At 38.7% G+C, this 20,336-nt stretch overlaps 1 protein-coding gene across 1 annotated transcript in view; it reads left to right on the top strand.

The window, feature by feature from the left end:
- Nucleotides 1–20,063, top strand: part of LOC108372975 (mucin-5AC-like) — a gene marked incomplete at both ends in the record, with an annotated part of 27,687 nt that extends 7,624 nt beyond the window's left edge. Inside the window, 3 exons of the mRNA XM_017628810.1 lie at nucleotides 10,992–11,147; nucleotides 11,270–11,506; nucleotides 16,532–20,063. Coding sequence (XP_017484299.1) covers nucleotides 10,992–11,147; nucleotides 11,270–11,506; nucleotides 16,532–20,063 — 3,925 coding nt within the window. The remainder of the gene's footprint in view (nucleotides 1–10,991; nucleotides 11,148–11,269; nucleotides 11,507–16,531) is intronic.
- Between the last annotated feature and the right edge of the window lie 273 nt (nucleotides 20,064–20,336).

The following is a 20,336-nucleotide window of genomic DNA, read 5'->3' as shown; positions in this document are numbered from 1 at the left end:
CAAAAATCAACGGAATTTTTTAGCAGCTTGAAACTTGCACTTCTTCAGACTAGAATTGAATGGGCTACAAAACTGCATACCAACATATTTTCTAAAGATTCTGGTTAAATAGTTTGAAATTTTGGTGAAAATTTGCAGAATTTTTATAATTTTTGTACAAACTTGAAAATGTAAATTTATATGGTGTTTGTTGTATTACCAGCTAGGCTTTTACAAAAAAATACGAGACATTAAATAAACTAAAGACAAATATCCAAAACAGGTTAAAATATCCCACTCCTATTATTTTGTGGACAACTGTATATCAAGGCACGTCGCGAAACATTTGTACAAATTACTCATCTGAATCGCTTTTTGATTTGTTCATTCGTTTTCTGTTAGTATTCACTGATGACTCTGGTCATTTGTTTCAATGTTATTTTAGCCGTAATTTAGGGTCATTAAAATTTTAGCTTATTTACATTTACCTATAAAAGTGATTTGCCTCTTAAGTGATTTGTTATTTTTTCGATGTTCGATCCTACTTTTAGTTTTATTTCTAATGGCTGATGGTTAATTTTATTGTTATTTTTTTATTCGCCACAGCACTTGTGTAACACTTTTTTTGTTTTCACTTAATTACAGCAAATCACGAAACACGCTTTCGGTCCCAAGTCTTCTGGGGCTGTAGTGAAGGCGGCGGCGGACAAACTTTTTCCACTCACTTGCTTGTTTTGTGTACTATTTATTTATGTACATACATACATACATATGTATGTGTATACTCTTCTTTTCACAAAGCAGACGAACGATAAACTTGCGTGCGTGTTTTATGCAAATAAGTTAGTGCATTGAATAAATAAAAATAAATAAATTCTTAATTGTATTTTCGCTTTTCTTTTCATTTTATTTTTAGCCGATATTTATTTTTACTTTGTTATTCATTTTTGGTTTTTGTGTTGTGTATGTACCTACTTATGACTGTACATTGCTGCTTAAGGTAAAAAACCGCGTATGTACATACATATAAAGATTATGCAGGGTCTCGTCTGTGAGGTTGCCTTTTCTCTTTTATCCGTAATTATCTCTACCACCATCTAAATATCGATATTTTGCTATGAATGGATATGGCGTGATGCCAAACAGCTTTCGATGAGCAAATCTCATTTTTGGGACAAATGTCAGTTACGTGGTTTTGCACATTAAACGAGGATACAAGCATATTCTTCTGGGTGTTATCACAAACGCCTGCATTCTAATTTTATTGGTTGTTTTTAAATATATGTATACACATCAGGGTGGTCCAAAAATGCATGTGAAAAAGTAAAGTCGGAATTTGTATGCTCTCACCCCCTAGGATTGTTCTGTACCGAAAAAATTATTCCATTTTTTTTTATCAAAAAATATTTGGAGGTCGCTCAAAGCGCCCAAAGTTTTTCATGCATTTTATATAGGGAAAAAAAACAACTTATCGTAGAAATGGTATAAAATTCTTAAAAATCCATATTTTTCTATCGGAAACTCTTTTTATCTGCAGGAGATTCCCAATAATATTACCCATTTGTTTATTTAACCATTTTTTCATCACAACTACAATTTATAAGTCCGCCATAAACCCACAAAAACCCCGAAAAATGCAATGAGGGGACCAATAAAAAATCGTTAGTATTAAAAAATGGTTAAATAAACAATTGGATATTATTATTGAAAGTCTCCTGAAGAGATCCGATCGAAAAATTATTTATTTTCAAGAATTCCATACCATTTCTACGAAAAGTGGTTTTCCCCATATAAAAATACATGGAGCGCTTTGAGCGACCCCTAAATATTTTTTGATTTAAAAATAAAAAAATACGGGTATATTTTTTCGATTTACAACAATTCTAGGGAGTGGGAGCATTACGATTCCGACTGTACTGTTTTTGGACCACCCTAATGTGCATATATAAGTATTCGGTGGTTTTATTAAATTTTTAATATTTGTTTGAAAACATCTGTTTAATGGCGCGTCAACGTGAAAAAGTTAATAACCTTTCAAGGGCTACTCACTCTGATCGTTTAGATACTTAAATTTTTTATGAGTGTATTAGTACTTGTAAAATAAATGATTAATGCCTGATATACTGCGGTATCTAAATATTGTTGTTTGCATGTACATTTAATCTGTAGTAATGTGAGAGTGGCGCTTTGAAAGCTTTTTTCCAGTGAGTATGTCTGACAGGTGTGGTACTTAATCCACTGATATGGGCAATGTGTGGAGCTCATTTGTAGAGGTTATCATAAAATCTTGATCATTAAGCCTACTTTATATGCGTATAGTCCTGATTTTTGATTCATGGTATTTTGCTGAATTTCAGCCAATGCACTATGGCTGAAATAAGCACTTTCTACTTCTTAGAACCCTAAAAGATGTTGTATTAAAAATCAGCGAAATCGGCCCACACACACACCATTGGACCACATCCACCGCCCCTATACCGGGTGTCCAAGACCACCCGCCCAGTCCTTCTAAAATAGAGGAAAATGTTTTTTATTGGAAAACAAAAAAATCTGAACTACCAAGTCAGGGATGTTCTATCTTTTGGTCGAATTACCGACTTCCACGATTACTACAGTACAATAGTAGATACCATTATGATCGCACTTCAAGCTGTTTATATACTTAAAACACATCCGCGTTGCACTGCAGTTCAATATAATAAAATTCTACCACAACCTAAAACCAAAACCACAAACTTTATGTTGGGGATCAGGGTTACCTTGCGGTCATAAATTTATAATTGTTTTTCCTATTAAGAGTATTTATTCCGCCTATTAAAAATTTTGAAAGAAAAAGCAGAAAATTGGACTTTGGCCGCAGAAAGTGCATATTTCAGCCTTTGAAAGAAAAATTCAATTTAAAATTTCTATTTATTTTGTCATTCATGACCTTACATACTAGACACACAATGCATAATCGTATAAAATAAGTAAAGAGCAATAAGTTATCCAAAGTGAGATATTAATATTTTGTTTGAAAGATCTACTTAAAAAAATCAACACAGTTTTGCTTATCCAAGTGTGATAGGCCCATTAATGGCATAATCAGTTTAATGGGCACCAACAAAAAAAGTATTATGGCGCTGTGGATTTTTTGTCGGAACGTTACATTTTGTACATACCAATAATAAATGGCAATCAGTGTTTCCATTAATAACACCTTGCGGCAAAAGCAAAACAAAAATCGAAACACACAAAGCAATCAATATACTCATGAAACTAGGACATTTTCAATACGTACTCGTCCTTATGCACCAAAAATTTATTCTGTGTTACTTCCACAGAATTTTCTCTTTAATTTTAGTATTAATATTTCTTCTATTTTGAGGAATTTGCAATCCAATTAATTTACATCTTACAATATATAGAACGTTTTTGGTGAAACAATTGCTCGCTGCAATTTCGATACATAAAAATAAAAATAAACAAACATAAAAATAAACAAAAAAAGTTAAAAAAATTTTAAATCATACAGTAACTTGATTTATCATTACTATTTTGGGGCATTGCCCCATGCATGGGTAGGAATTGAGTTTAGTCGAGCAATAGTAGCTGCATAATCATATCCGCATATTGAAATCAATTTTTTTTTTTTTTTGTATAGGGTGAGCCAAATAAGACCTACCAATGTTTAACACGTATAACTTCTTTATTTTCTATTATGATGAGAATGAGGTTGAAACGCTAGAAACGATTTCTGGGGTTTCTTGCAGAACAATGATTGGCAACATTTTGCGCCCAATGGCTGAGCAGCATCAGAATTTGTGGTTCCAACAAGATGGAGAATGACTGCGTTCACTGCTAGGCAAACTATGGATGGTAGGTCTTATTTAGCCCACCATGTATTTGTTCAACGTTAATTTTGCATACGATTTGTTTTCATTTTTTATATTTATCATTTTAATGACTTTTAATTTTCTCAATGAATAGACTTTGTTCTTCTAACTGAATAAACTTCATAGGTTTGTTTAGGGATTATGGCTCAATTTGTATGCAATTAAAACTAGAGCGAATACTAAGTCGCGGCGGAATTGGAATACGTTTAGAATTTTTGTCAACAGCTATTATGGACTCCATATTTTGGAGTTGCAACGCTGTGCGGTGCAATCGCAGCTTGTCACTCACGTAACTGTTGACAGTTTAAATTTAGAAAAAGTTGGGGACTTTAGTAACCAGCCCATAAAATAGTTAATATTGGCTTTTAATCACAGTTGCCAATAATTTCTATTTTCTACGGTGTAAAGTCTTCTCTGGACGTACAATAATCACACTTTGTTATAAGTCTCTTATCCAACCTGTTATAGGTTCTGTGGACACGGAACGGTAATTTTTAGCCCCTTGGAACTTGCACATTGTTGGACTAAAATTGAATGGGCTATAAAACTGCGTACTCAAAAAAACTAGGTTTTGTTAGAGAAGGATCTGTATTTTAATTGAAAATTCTTAAAAATTAATAATTAAACATAAGTGGGAAACAATATCACTTTGAACTGCGGCTGCTATAGATTTGGGCAATACTGTATCTCGGCGGCCAGTTCGAAAACGCCCTATCTCAGAAAACTTTTCAAGACTCTTCGTTACATGTAATTTGCTCTCCTTTAGATTTGAATCACAAGGGGGATTTCGCTTTTCTCATATCGATGGCCTATCTCGGCAGCCAGTTCGAAAACGTCCTACCTCAGAAAACTTTTCAATAAAATTCTGAAATAGGGAGTTTTCAATCAAATTCTGAAGTAGGGCGTTATTGAAAAGTTTTCTGAGGTAGGACGATTTCGAACTGGCTGCCGAGATAGGCCATCGATATGAAAAAAGCGAAATCCCCCTTGTGATTCAAATCTAAAGGAGAGCAAATTACATGTAACGAAGAGTATACCCAAGACCGCCTTCCCGTCAGAAAATGAGACGGATACAACTACTGATTGATAAAGGCCGAAAAATGTGCGATTAACTTTTTTTTACCAACTTCCATGTTTCGGTTTTCCTTCCTTTAAATGTCTCAAATAACTTAGGTACTGTGCGTCTGCAACGGCGAATGTTGCCGACAAAGAAACGATATGACCTGTAAAGTACAACGACTACGCTGACTTGACCGTGTGGTACGAATTGACGAAAGACGCTACAGTACCTTAAGTATTCAATGCGGTGTCCGCTGGTACTAGTAGAGGAATACAAATACCTCCACAGTCAAGGAAAAAGCCAAGTGGAAAATCGGCTTTTATCGCAGAACCAGCCTGATTGTCATTCCAATTCTAAAAGTGAAATCTAAGACATATACAATTCCTTTAATATTGCTGAATTTTCTGGCAGGGTGTTTGGTACCGACTTGTACGTATTTTATATTTGCCAAAGGTCCGATACAGTATTTATGAAATTGTTTATTTCCAAGAATTGCTTCTGCCTCAAGAATTATGTCAAAAGATTTTGGAACATAACTTAACTTACGGCTCTCTCTTGAAACTTCTCTTCAATGGGTGTTGCTTATAATTCAACATCCGAAAATTAACGTTACTTACTGCCACGTCCAAATCTGTTTCATTTTGATTATGACACACGTGAACGTACTCTTTACCGCCATTCAGCTTATACGACTGACAGTATCACGTTATTTTCTTTCGTATGGTTTTCGATCCGTGAACGAATGTTACCATTCGAGCCCAGGCTTTTAGTCCCACGTTATTTTAGAGAATATGCCTAGGCACAGCACACACTTGCCTACTCTTTGTGTATGTATATTGCTTGCTGATATATGTATTCTTGTATCTGCGCTCATGCTTACACTTTTATTGATTTTCGCTTCAGTATAAAGTATTCGGGTGTTGATTTTCCTGTTTTGTTGGTTGGTTGGATGGTTGGTTTGTTACACGCGCTGTTCTTGTTATTGCCCTTTTTATCCACAATTTAGCAACATATCAAAATACAAATAGAAAGAAGGGCTGTTGTGGTACTCCTGTATTTTGTTTTAGGATTAATGTTTTTTCTGCTTCAAATTGTTACTTGTGTTGCTTTCATCTGCTACTTTATATTCGTGTATTGTTTTTATGCGCACTCAACGTTTATTTCTCATTTATTTATTTTTGTTTTTGTTGATTTCCTTTATTCTGCAATGATTATTTTTGCCACAATTCATCCTCTTGCTTGTGCTCGATATATGCAGAAACATATGCATATATGTATGCATGCAATGTATGTAGATTAGGGTGGTCCTTAAATGTAGGAAGGAAATTTTTACATCCGATTTCCTAGACCGCAACCCCTACGTCGATGCTACTATTGTCGAAGATATCACTTATAAATTTTCGTCCCGTTTGGAGCCGGTTAAGGCGTGTCGCACAGGGGTCAATGTTCCAATTACGCTATGAAAATTACTTAACCGACTCCAATCGTGACCAAAATTTATACGTTATATCTTCGCCAATGGTAGTATCGATTTTGGGTATTAAATGAAAAAAATATTTTAAATTTTTCGAGTCTCTATAGACGAATTTGAACTTTTTCCTCTGTGCGACACGTCTTAACCGACTCCAATCTCAAATCGGGACCAAATTTTACACGTTATATCTTCGACTATGGTATATAGTATCGATTTCGGATATTAGATGAAAAAAAAAATAGTTTTAACTTTTTGAGTCTCTATAGAGGAATCTGAACTTTGCCCCCTGTGCGACACGTCTTAACCGACTCCAATCGGGTACACTCAGAAAAAAACCATCCAAATATATTTCTCTCAACACATCATTTGGTAACTTTGAGCAAATGATGTAACTTTAACCAAATCACATATTTAGTTGGCGTAGCTAAACTCTTTCCTTAGTGTACTATCCATTTTGGGTATTAAATGAAAAAGGGAAATAAATTAGCAACAAGAGTTTAAGGGGTGGTGTGTGCAAAGTTCAGTGGTTAACACCTCTGACTTTGCACATTGATGATGCGGGCTCTATCCTTGCTAAAGTCTAGAAAAATAAGTCTGATGAGGAGATGTCCGTTTGCCACATGCTTTAACCGCCTCAGATCTGTACTAAAAATTTATATGTGATATCTTCGACTATAGTAGCATCGACGTAGGAGTTGAGGTAGAGATGTACCTCATCCTGACGTTTTTCCAAGTTGTACCGTGGGTTTCGAAATCTATCAGTAAGAAAAATTCACATATCTTTCAAATTAATTTTTCAGTAATAACAAAGATAATCGGCCCTATGCTGAATATCCTCATCGTCGACGATCGTCAGCGTATCAGTAACATGGCTGTATCGTCACTTTTATGGACGATGGCCATATTCAGAATAGGGCCGAATGAAAGATCTGTCGTCGATTTTTTTTTTGCTTTGCCGTTCGATTTCGTCTCAATAAAACATAAAAAAGTGCGTATTTCATACAAATAATTAAGGAAAGTTTTCTGAATTTGCGTCGGTTGCGCGTTTTATCGAGAATGTCGGGAAAGGATTTTGGTTCCGTTTCGCCCGCAACATTTTTAAAGACCTTCCCAATACCGCCCATCCCGGCCATTTTGAAATCAATGCCGTGGGTCGCGGTACCCCTCACCTATCTCTAGGCTGAGGTTTAGGAAAGCTGATGTAAAAATGCGCTTCATACATTTAAGGACCACCCTATTACGCAGAGGCTAAGATACAAACGGCACTTTTAGCTGTATCCTTTTTAACGCATTCGCACGGCGGCCACAGCCTCCAAGCATATAGTAGCAACAACATCAGCAGAAATACATAAAACGCGCTCACCAAAACTCCAATAGAGTTCGTGCAAATCGACAAGTTACAACTACGACGGTGAAGACGATGATCCCAGCGCAATCCGAGTGGCCTATCATCCTGCCATTCTTCCACAGCAACACAAAGAGAAAACATCAGAAAATGTGAACCTTACGTACATACATATCTACCTACACATAGGTGCGTTAGAGAGCTTGACTGCCGACTTGCTTCAACCGGCTGTCTGTTTGGCTGCCAATGCAAGCGTCGCAAGCAAAATGTTGATACTGACGCAGATGCTGTTATTGATGCTATAACAACCATCATGCATAGTTAGTTGGTAGCACTCGGTGGCTGCTGGCGAGGACACTGATGGCTGTGGCGGCGGCGTTGGTGGTGTTGGCTGCTTTGTTGGTAGTTGCAGTGGATTCCACTCCACTGCTGTTATAACAACGTGACAAACGCTGCTACCCTACAAAATTGAATAGCATCGAAGTAGGTAGTAAATATGCCGGGCTAGAGACATTGGTGGAGCAACCTATTAGCTAAACCTTACGGGCAAAAGGCTAAGGAAACAATGCACTCAAAAGCAGGAGCAAAGCAAAATGAAGCAGACCGGCTTGTAGGTGCAAACGTATACACCCACTCGCATATTGCTGAATTTTACTTTCGATACATGATGCTGCATATTTGCTTCTTCGTTGCCGTCAGAGTATATCAACTAAATCAACGACACAAGCTAAAATGATGTTTTGCATGCGACTGACTGACTGGCTGCTACGTCTTTTGATATTTCAAATTTTATAAGTTTACGCAGCCCGTTCGGCTGTGGAAGAATAGATGGCTGCTGTGAGAGCCATAAGCGTGAAGGATGATAAAATTGTTGCGCAAGTTTTGGGGTGGCGTATGGAAATAACAACGTTCATACTGACAGCTATAAGTATGTAGTGCCTGTAAGTTTATGCCACCACCGAAAGTGGACACCAACAACTACAGCACCATTTGCAGTCTGCCCTCTTCATTATTGATCGCACCAATTCAGCTTTTCCCGCACTGCCGTGCAAGTTGCGAGCCGTTTTTGTGACAATGCGTCGATGCAAAACAATGCGTTTATATTTTATAAGCGGGGAGCTGTGTATGGAACAAGCATTTTCATATGTATACCACTAGAGCCACATTATAGCTCAGTTCTTGGCATGCCAATCTTCCTACTGCTACTTTTAGACAAACATAAAGACGTAGTATAGTATTCTCAGTCGATTGCAAAGGCAGGGATGGTTAGTTTTTGTATTATTTTGCCAGATATGGTAGATTTTTCTATTTTCTTTTACTAATCCTTTATATTTTATTTTTGTTTGCAAGTTACATTTGAAATTTCTTTAGTATGTCTATATTTTTCAGTGGTGTCTTCGATTCTCCCTTTTTGCATAATTGGATTATTTACATAAACTGCTGTTGGCTATTGTGCGCAGATGCCTACAAATAAGTTTGTATGTACACACTTGTTTTTTTGTGGTCTTTTTTTTTTGGGTTTCGTTCGATTGAAGATTTACCACAACACAATGAGGAGAACCGTCGCTTAGGATAATGGCAAGCGCAAAGGGAATAGCATTTACTGTCGATTATTCACGGTTGTCAGTTTCAGTTGAGTATTTTTCGTGGAAGTTCATTACTACGCATTATACAAAGGAGTTTTTGGTTTATAAATGGAAATAGTTGACATATTGCCCTCGAAATGTTCAGATGTATGTACATACCTTTTTTTGTTGTCTTTGTATTATAACATTAACACAATTTATTTCGAAATTGATTTCTTGTTGAATTGAATTTTGAAAAAGATAATCGCGCAAACAGTACTTCTTCTATCTTTTCCTTGTATATACATCTTCTACAGTAATCGCTTTACGTGTCTACAAACCTGACAGCCCACTTCGGCAATAGCCCCGTATTCCCGTTAGAAGCTTTTATGGTCCGCTCATTAAACGATGGCCATAATAATCGCTAGTCTCTAAAGTGGATCTTGTAAGGGCTCACGGCTCCCAAAGTCTAAGAATAAGTATGTATATCCTTTTCTAACGCAATCGTACGCTTTCGCATTTTCCGAGACCCCACTTTGCTGTGGAAAAAAGCTAAGTCCGAATTTTAATGCTCTCATCCCTAAGGTTTGTTCTATATCGAAAAATATATCCTTTTTTTTATTTCGAAAGCGCTTTAAGCGCTCAAAGTTTTCCATGTATTTATGCACTTATGTATATATGTATGTATTTTATATGGAAAAAATTTCGTAAAAATGGTTTATAATCCTTGAAAATCGATATTTTCGGTCGAAAAACTCGGTTTCCCTTGAGGAGACATAACGATTTTTATGGGTACTCCATTGCATTTTATAAGGCTTTTGGGGACCCATAAAAAAATCCGATCGAAAAATATCGATTTTCAAGAATGCCTTACCTTACCTACGCAAAATTGTTAATAAAGCGAAAATTAAGTTTTATCAATTAGTAATTAGATTTTATTACAAAAAAAGTGTTTCTAATACAAATGACTGGACAATACAGGTTCGGTTAGATTTCGCTTGTTGTTGCTGCAACAGCATTAAAATGCCCCAAATAGTTTTAGTTTATGGCCAGATATACTAGATATGGGTCGTTCCGGTCTCCGGTGATATCGTTTCAAGAATACCTTTTCTTGCCAGGTGGTCTGCCATACAGTTTCTCGCGATTTCGCTGTAGTATGGAACTAAGATGACGCAATTGGGAAGAATTTCAGATATGCCCTGCGCAACCCAGCTTGACTAACAGAATTTACTTATGCTTACGTCCCCAATTGACTCTGCCCTCAAGTTTCGATCCAACCGTGCTACAGTTCTAAATCATTTCTTTTATCTGGATAGAGAAAAAACCACAAGGAGCAATTCCGGTGGCGCAATATCTCGTGTGATCAGGGTTGAAAATGAAATCTTCCAGTGCCATATCCCATATAGAGTAATTTCCCTCTTTACTTTTTTATCTTTTTCGAAAAGCTGTTTTTTTCCTATTTTCTGCAATATACTTCCTTTCAATCTTGACAAAAAAGTATTATTGTGGGTACTTTATGCATATCTAAAAATGACAACATTCACATAAAGCTTTTATTGTAATTTTAAAAATGTACAATATGTCGATTATCTTGATCGTAAATTATATTTAAGCAGAATGTCTTATACATTTAATTTTATTATGTAGATTAAATCAAACTTTATAACCTTTAATTTTCCCGTACCTTTTTCCAGGAATATTGTCTCCTCCGGGTCCGTTTTTAACGCCCAGTCCGTCGCCATCAATATCAGCTAGTCCGCGTTTGCAACCGTCACCTTCATTGTCACCATTTCCGCAGGATGTTCTACTCGTAGCGGGTAATACAATCACAAACGCCACACACGATCAGGTACATAACTGCAAATGATATTCCTTGAGTATCAAAAAAAAAAACATTAAAATACAAACATAGTGCTTTACATAAAATAGAAGCGTTCTGCTATTAATTTTTTATAAATTTTTTACTTGAAGGAACGTAAAGCTACCACACCGGGACGAAGACAATCGTTACATCAATTCACTAATGGCAGTCCCAACGCCGGTACTGTTGTATTCCAGCCAAGTCCATCGCAGTCACCAGCGGCAGCGACCAGTGTTATCGGTGTGACAGCCGGTGTTGGCGGTGCGGCGATAGCAACAACAACGCCTACAGCCGGCAATGAATTCAACACAACACTTGTTGGATCTAATAATATACAATTAAATAAGGTAAGCCAAAAGTATTAGTAAACGAAGTTCAAATTGTAAATACAAAAATTAATTGCATATTATCATTATAAATGCAAAATTCCCTGTTCGTTGACATGTTTTTTAAATTTGTATAAAATTTTAAAATTGGATTTACACATAGAGTATGCTAAACTTTTATCAAAAATTAATTAATACTAAACAAACAAAAGGACCAAATGTGTCTGCTAATCTAATGACTAGGATATCCTTTAATCTCAGAGATTTACTCCAAATCAAATTGCTTAAATGGGTCTTTTGCATTTAGGTAAAATAGCAATATAGTGCCGACAAATTAGACACAAATATAAATACACACAGTTTACAATTATTCACATAAGCAAATTAAATATCAGAAGGCCTCACCAACTTCTTGTATTTTTATCTCCCTTTTATTAGCTCGGGATGTAACTATGTAATATTGATGGGCCTAAAAGGTGCAGAGACTTCTATTCTCAAGTTACATACCTGAGGGTCAATTCCCGTTCTGCGTTATCGTGAAGTGATAAAAATAACACATTTACACCGCATTTATTTCGGTGTTAATTTTATACTTTTCACTTTACGATAACGCAGAACGGGAACTGACCCTCTGATGACAGTACGAATGGATATTATAATAGCGAAGTTTTAGTTTTTTAAACTATAATTTTATTCTCTTAAGCGATAAGTGTTCTCATGAAAATAGATTGACGAAGTTGTAGATCAGTGATGTCGTCCATTGACCAATATCTTTCAGCCGGTTAGCTCCGCAACTCTACTTCGGTTAGATGTAATACATACATGTAGCGTATCGATGGCTGAGTGGAAGATCGACCTACCTCGGCAGCCAGTTCGAAAACGCTCTATCTCAAAAAACCTTTCAAGAGCGCCCTATTTTAGAATTTAATTGAAAAACACCCTATCTCAAAATTCGGTTCAAAAACGCCCTATCTCACTTCAAAATGTATTGAAAATATGCTGATATAGGGCGTTTTTGAATCGGCAGTCTGAGATAGGGCGTTTTTGAAACGAATTCTGAAATAGGGCATTCTGTGAAAAGTTTTTTGAGATAGAGCGTTTTCGAACTGGCTGCCGATATAGGTCGATCTTCCACTCAGCCATCGGTATGCAGTCACCCTTAGAACTATTCAGGCCTTAGGTCTCATAGGGAGTGGACCACAAGCTTTGTGGTCCCCTGTAGATCAAGCCATACGACAACGCCCGCGTCCAAGGCCACTAGGTCACCACAGCAACAGTCAAACTCCGCACGCACCCGTCCCCCACCACTTTACCACCCGCTTCAATTCGCGTTTGAGTCTAACCAGAAGCTCTGGGTTGCCCACAAAGTTTGCTCCGTGTATCAAAACAGAGCATACCGGAATGTGGCATCAGTCAAATATAACTTATGGTGGTGCCACTTCCGCAGATTATTGCGCCCCCTGTTGCAGAGCAACACAGCCGCAGACATACAACGCAAGTATTGTAGCCATCCACCAACTGGCAAGCAACAAACACTGTGGTAAGCGCAACACTCCACACTTCTCTCACTCCGCACATCGCGAGCAACCTTCTAAGGCATACGAAACTTCTACAACTAAACAGCAACGGACTTCAGAGCCAGATCGAAGAGATAACTGTCTTTATGAGTCGGCACGTAATATTTATAGTTGCAATCCAAAAAACTGAACATTGTTGAATTGCGCCGCAACGATAGATTTAGCGGATTTAGGCGGGCAGATATATTTTCTGATCTAAGATACATCTAATCGAGAAGAGGATAACAAATAAAAACCCGTCGTTTATTTCTAAACTTTGTGCAACACTCAGGAAAATTCAATAAATTCGCATACAGATTTGCAATTTTCTAATCCGATTTCGTAACAAAATTGTGAGTACCCTGGTTTGTAGTCTATTAAATTGTAGTGTAATAAAATGCAAGTTTCAAGTTACTGAAAAATTGCGTTGATTTTTGGAATGTTTTTTTTTTTTGTGCTAATAGCGTCTTCCATACATAAAAAATTGTCGAGCGTACCTTAATAAAAAAAAACTGTGTGACACTGTCGACAAAAAAATGGCCAAATATCAACGCGATTTTTCAGTAACTTGAAACTTGCACTTTATTATTATAAAATTTAATGGGCTACAAAACGTCGTACTAACAATTTTTCTACATGGGAATTATATATGTAATTACATACGGGGCGGAAATTTTTTTTGATCGAGTGTTATCTACTGCAAAGATAAAATGTCCTTTACTCCTGAAATTGTGTGAACTTGCCGCTTTTACGGCATAATTTAACTAAGTGCGTTCACTTTCTAGTCTAGAGTAAAACACTACAGGGATGTACACTGAAATATTTCCAAACCTCTCATAAGAACTATAATCTATGTAAAAACATGTAACGAAACAAATACCTTTAAAATGCTTAGAAAATATTTACAAGTAATAAATATTTAACGAAATTTTGTTAAAAGGCAATGGCTCTTACCAGATTGATTAGCATCCGCCACTAGTATTATAATTTTTAACTTATAACGGCCAGGCGATGTTGAGCTTGAAATATTTAAGATATAAATATATAACCCGTGTCACAATGCAAAGCACAACAACAGCACTTAACCCCGTAAACACTCGAATAACTGGTGGCCTTAACCGCAACCGCCTCTGTCAGAGAACAGTCCTAATAGCGTTGAATCTGTCAAAGGCGTTTGACACCGTTTGTCGTTCCACGCTACTAGGACGGTGGTCGAGGAATTATTTGAATGGTTAGCAGTCGTCAGTAATCTTCTAAGATCAAATCTCAAGACCTAGAAGTATTAAACAAGGGGTTTCCCAAGGCTGGTTTCCTCTACCCCTACTGTTTAACTTCAATATCTCGAAGTTCCCTCTGCCACAGGAGGGAATTTAATTTCTCTAATCTCATACGCTGACGACTGTTCGATATCGGTGTCTGGGAATGGAATTGATGAGCTCTGCACAAAAGTAAACTTTCACGCTTCTTCACAGCAAGGAGCCTAACCTTCTTCCCAGCGAAATCAACGGTGATAGTCTTCACCACCTGGACAAAGGAGGTCAGGTTTGAACTAGACATTCATGTCGATGGCACACCAATTCCGATGGTGAACAACCCCAAAATTTTGTGGTTACCTTTGATAGCCCTGTTTCCACAACCTGAGATCCACAATGAATGTCCGGCATGTGGAGGCTCCCCCCACGGCACCACACACCTCTACATATGTCAGCTCAAGCCCACTCAGCTAACACCCTCTCCCGTTGGTATACGCTTAATCACCAGAATCTGTTTTTTTTTTTCTTAAAAAATTGCCCCCTTCTTTGACACACAACTATGCAACAGCTTAGCTTTGTTTACAATGCTAGCTTTTAGTGACTTTTACTGAATCCTTCGTAGTCAGATTTTTTTTTGATAAATCTATGAATATGCTATCAGTGAATCCAAATAGCTTGAAGGGTATCTGAAATAAAGTTTCTACATATAAAATTATTAATAAATTAACTTTCGCCATCATTTTGGTTTTGAACTGCACAGGAATTTCAGTCAAAATTTAAATATTAACTTTGTGTCAAGCATATTTCACTAAAGGTACAGACATACTATATACAGTAAGTCAATAACTAAAGGTACGGGCTACTATTTTTTAAATATTTTATTTTTCGCTAATTTTTAATAAAAAATATGGTTAATTTTACAACAAAACCCCCAAAAACCAAAGTTCCAAACCTTGTTCAAAATTAAAGAAAATTCTGCAAAATTTCATTCAAATATTGCACTTTTTATTTACGCTCTCTAGAAAAAAGTTGAGTATGCAATTTTTTAACCCATTCAATTTTAGTATAATAAAGGGCAAGTATGAGGAATCTAGGACTTATCATTTATTTTTGGGAAAATGTTTTGTTGTAGGTGTCGCACATTTTTCCCATATAAAAAAACTATCAAACAATCTTTTATATGGAGAAAATGAGCGACAAAATCAACACAAAAAATTGCTAAAAATCGATGGTAAGTCCTAGCTGATTTTTGGGTTTTTTGTTGTAAAATTAACCGTATTTTTATAAAAAAAAAAAAAATATAGAAAAATAAAATTGCCCGTATTGTAAAAAATTCCCTGTACTTAAACTTTATTGACTGACTGTATGTAACATGTAACATATGTATTAGAGACAGGTATACAGATCCCCACTCCACGAACTAAAATAAAGTTTACGTCGCCGTGGTTTTTTTATTGTATTTTCATCGTCCCTATAGTGCTATAAACGACGAAAGCTCGAAGCTTCTCCACTAAATGTCTAAAAATGTTGACGTGATACGGCTTGTATAAAAACGGTTACGCAATCTGGAGCGCCAAATAAAGTTTCCGTGTCCGGCCGTTTAGCTGTGATATTTCAAAACTTTAAAATTTACCTACAATGTTCATATGAGGGTTATTCCACTTTAAAAAAAATAAAAACCTTTTTTGTCATAACACTTTCCGGCGAAGTTTCTTTTAATTAGTTTATCAAGATATCTCCCGGTCATTGCGTCTTTCTAGACTTACCATTTACTCACTCTTTTCCAAAAGTGTACTTATACTTTTTTCAAAAAAGAAAAGTGCTTAATCGAAAGATGAGCGCCAAGCGGACGTTGTGAAAATGTTTTTGTTTTTACCAACTTCTGATTCAATTCTGGTTAAGCGCTTAACCAGTCGTTGTTCACCTTGTTTAGGAATTCCAAAAACTACGTTTTATGAAAACACCGTTTACGACAAAACTGTAAGAAACCGGTATTTGTGAAATTTTTTTATGTTTGCAAACGTAATATCGGCGGGACTTTAAATATTTATTTATTTATTGTAAGATCCATGTGAACTGTGGTAAATTGAATTGCTATTTTCACTATTTTATTACATTTGTATGTATGCACATTTACCTTAATTTCTGTTATCTATAAAAAATCATTTAAAATGATCCTCACAACACATTTTCCAGAATACACTAATCGTGATCGTTTTACATATTGTTTCTTGCAGAAGGGCAATAAGCGCAACACTCAGCAGCAGCATCAACAGAATCAACTTACTCAGCAGCATCACCAAATATTCAGCAGTGCTGTAACACCAACTTGTCACACTGCGCCCTCGATCTCGAATACTGTAGCCGGCGGCTATGGGCAACCACATGCAGCAGCGATTAATACGTCGAGTTCGTTTGCGTCAGCAAATGTGGCTGGTTGCCCAAAAGGTCAAGCGAAAAAAGCCGCCGCATCAGTTCTACCGACGTCGACGTCGTTGAGTCATCAGCAACAGCAACAGTTCCAACACTATCATAGCAATAGTCCGCTGATAGCTGACAGTCCAATACCGAGTCCTAGCAATACAATTACCGCCGCCGCAATTAAACCGTCAACACCACAACCAATGCAAATGTTGCAGCAACAATTCACGATTACAGGCAGTGCGCCGCACCAAGGGAATCAACCGCAGCACACGCAGCAGGTCTTTCAAATCATCCAGGGGCCACAGGGACAAATTGTTGCGGCGCCGGCTGGGCAGCAGCATTCTTTGCAGCAACGATTGATAGGCAGCACCGCAACAGTTCAAGCACATCTGGCGCCAACGTCGTACAGTAGTTTTAACAGTACAATAACGAATACGGTAACAAAGTCAACTAAACCGCCGCAACAAATACTGCCAAAGCCACAGCAACAGTCTTGTAACGATGCCAGTCAACAGCAACAATCGCAGCAACACCAACAGCAAAAGGGTAAGGTCGTTGGTGGCAATGCGACGACCGCCACTTTGCACAGCAATCCCAACAACATGGCTCAAATGCCACAGATCTCGCAGTCACCGCAACCGCAACAGGCACAGATCAGTGTTTCGGCTTCGCCCACCTCAGGTGGCGGCGCACAGCAACAGCAAATTCTTTTGCCAACAGGTGCCACAGCCAGCCTTACACAACAACCATTGTTGCTCAATCAAATGCCAGTGCTGGTACAGCAAAATACACCGCAAGGTGTACAGCTTATACTACGACCGCCAACACCGCAGCTGACGGCCACACCTTCCCTGGTTATTCAAAATGCGCGACCGCAAGCGCAGCTGCAACAGCAACAACCACAGCAGTTGCTGCGTATTCTGGGTACAAATGGTGCAACGATGCAATTGGCCGCCGCCACTCCCACCTTCATAGTGTCCTCACAGGCCAACCTCATACAACAGACTGCAAATCATATACAAACGATTAAAACGAATGCCCAAAATCAGGCCATAACTCAGCTGACTGGCTTACATGCAGCACTTTCGGCAACAAATCCCCAACGATCTCACCAGCCGTTCACCACAACGGCGACCATCAACACCAGCCACTTGCTGGGGCCAAGTATGGCCGCACAATTACAGAATCTACAATTGGCAGCCGCAGCAGCAAACGGTGGTAGCATTACACAAATTCAAATGCCTAATGGATCATCGCCTGCCACCACAACAATATTGTCACAGTTACCGGCGCAGTTCCAGCAAAGTTTGAACAATGCTGCAGCTGGCGGCGGTTCACTCATCAACTTGAATCAGTTGAGCGGCGCGAATATTCAACAATTGGCGGCGGCGGCAGCAGCTGCGGGCGCGACTTTCCAAACTCCACCACCACCGTCCACAAGTTCCAATGCCGGTATGGATATGTATAATGCGCAACACACAACACTGCCCAGCTTAACACACACGTCACAGGCATCGGAGCCAATGCGTCAGCCTACACCTACATTGTTACAGAGTGCCAACGGGGCCACTGTAACAATGAATCAACAACTAACAAATGGGCACCAAGCAGCACCCTTAATGAGCGCTAGCATTGCTAACAATGGGCCTACAAATTCCACAATGCAAATTCAACAGCAGCAGCAGCAGCAACAACAACAACAGCAACTACAGCAGCAGGTCTTACAGCCGCAAAATGAACCAAAAAAGAAGGCAAAGCCGCGGAAGAAAAAACAGCCCACTGCCAGCACCACAGCAGCAGCGGCGGCGGCGGCAGCAGCAGCAGCCGCGCCTGCAGTGCAGTCACCTGCAATAACGACAACAGCGCCTTCACCGTCGCCTACGTCGCAAGCCAAAAATGTCGCAAATGCTGTATCGTCAACAGGTTCTAATTCAGTAAACAACAAATTCAATACACCCGCCGGTATATGCAATAGCACGAATGTTATCCCACAGCTCCAATTCTCACAATCCTCGCCGCAAAATGTGAAATTGACTTTCACCACTAACCATGGCAATAGCGGACAGGGCCAAGCGAATTCATCTCAACAACAGCAGGATCAAGCGCGACCAAAACTTGATCTCGGCAACGTTATGAAGCTTTGTGGTATCATGGAGGATGATGACGACGATGAAGATTACATGGATGCAATGTCCACGCATGATGAAAGCGCGCCTAACACAGTTTCTGCAGCACCACAACCGCCGCCACAGCCCTTACAGTCAGCGCCAACGCCATCAATTACTTCTACAACTGCTCCGGCACCACCAAACGCTAACGATATAATGATCTCGATACCGAGTCAAAATGGCGCCGATTCATTGCCTTTCACCGTAACAATACCTGCGGCGGCAGCGTTGAACACTGCGGCAACGTCCAGCAACGGCGCCAACGATACGACTGAGCCTCACAATATCTATATCAAAATTGACCAAAATGACCCCGCTTCCGCACCGTACACGATCTCTATACCGCGCTTGCCAACTGCTGAGGAAATACAACAGCAAGCGCAACAGCATCTAGCGCAGCAAGCTGCAGCAGCAGCGGCGGCAGCTGCCGCTGCGCAACAACAACAATCCAACAATAAGACTGTATCGTCAACAATGAGCTTCAGTATGTCAGCCGGGAATAATTCGCAACTACACACTGTTCAACAACCACAATTGCAGCCTCCGCTCTTTAATATAGCGACTAGTGGCGCCTCGCTGCAAATATCCACCTCCAGCAGTAATCCGACAATATCCATTCCCACACCTGCAATCACAACAACGACAACCACAACCACAACAGCAGCAGTGAAACCACGACGTAAACCAGCAGTGCGTCGCAATGGCAAAAAGCAGGATAACGTAACTACTTCAAGTTCGCCTGCCATTACAACAAGCAGCGCGGCACCAACCTCAATTACTACAACTACAACTACCACCAACAGCGTTTCGGTGATGCCCTCTTTAACAGCCACAATTACACCAGCCACGCCAACGCCAACCGCCGGTATAGCGGGTAGGACTTCGACAACACCACCGGCTCAAAATCAGCTGCAGAGCGCTTCAGCCGCAAGTCACATTACGGCGGCGACACTGCCGTCAGCATCAACTGCGCCTACATTGACTACGACGATGTCAGGTGCACCGCAGGTTCCTAGCCAAATTGGTAATATACAAATATCGCAAGTTGATGGCACAAAAATGTTACCAAATCACAATGGAGGTGGTGCAGTAGAGAATAAAATACAGATTATGCCAATTTTGGACAGCACAGCTACTGCGGTTGGAGGAGGTGAGTTTATTGCTTATTTGTATGCTTGTATGTCGATGAATTCAGCTGGAAAGAATAGTTTTGTTGGGAGTTTACAGCATAGCCTTAGCTTTCAGCTTCTAGATGGCTAGGCAGTTAAGGCTGGAATGCCTGAAGAACGCTTTTGAATTATTTTTTTGAAAGATGAAAGGCTTGATGTCGCCAACTCGATCGGATTCAGTTAGAATGGAACTTGTGGAGATCGCTGTTATTTGTAATTGCTGTTAGATAACGATTAGATTAAGATTTACAATACATAATTTCGCTAGAAATAGATAAGAC

The sequence above is a fragment of the Rhagoletis zephyria genome, unplaced genomic scaffold, assembly GCF_001687245.7.
Source record: "Rhagoletis zephyria isolate East Lansing unplaced genomic scaffold, Rhagoletis_zephyria_1.1 Rzeph_scaffold_06221, whole genome shotgun sequence".
NCBI classification, from domain to species: domain Eukaryota; kingdom Metazoa; phylum Arthropoda; class Insecta; order Diptera; family Tephritidae; genus Rhagoletis; species Rhagoletis zephyria.
This window is presented reverse-complemented; position numbering and strand designations above follow the sequence as displayed.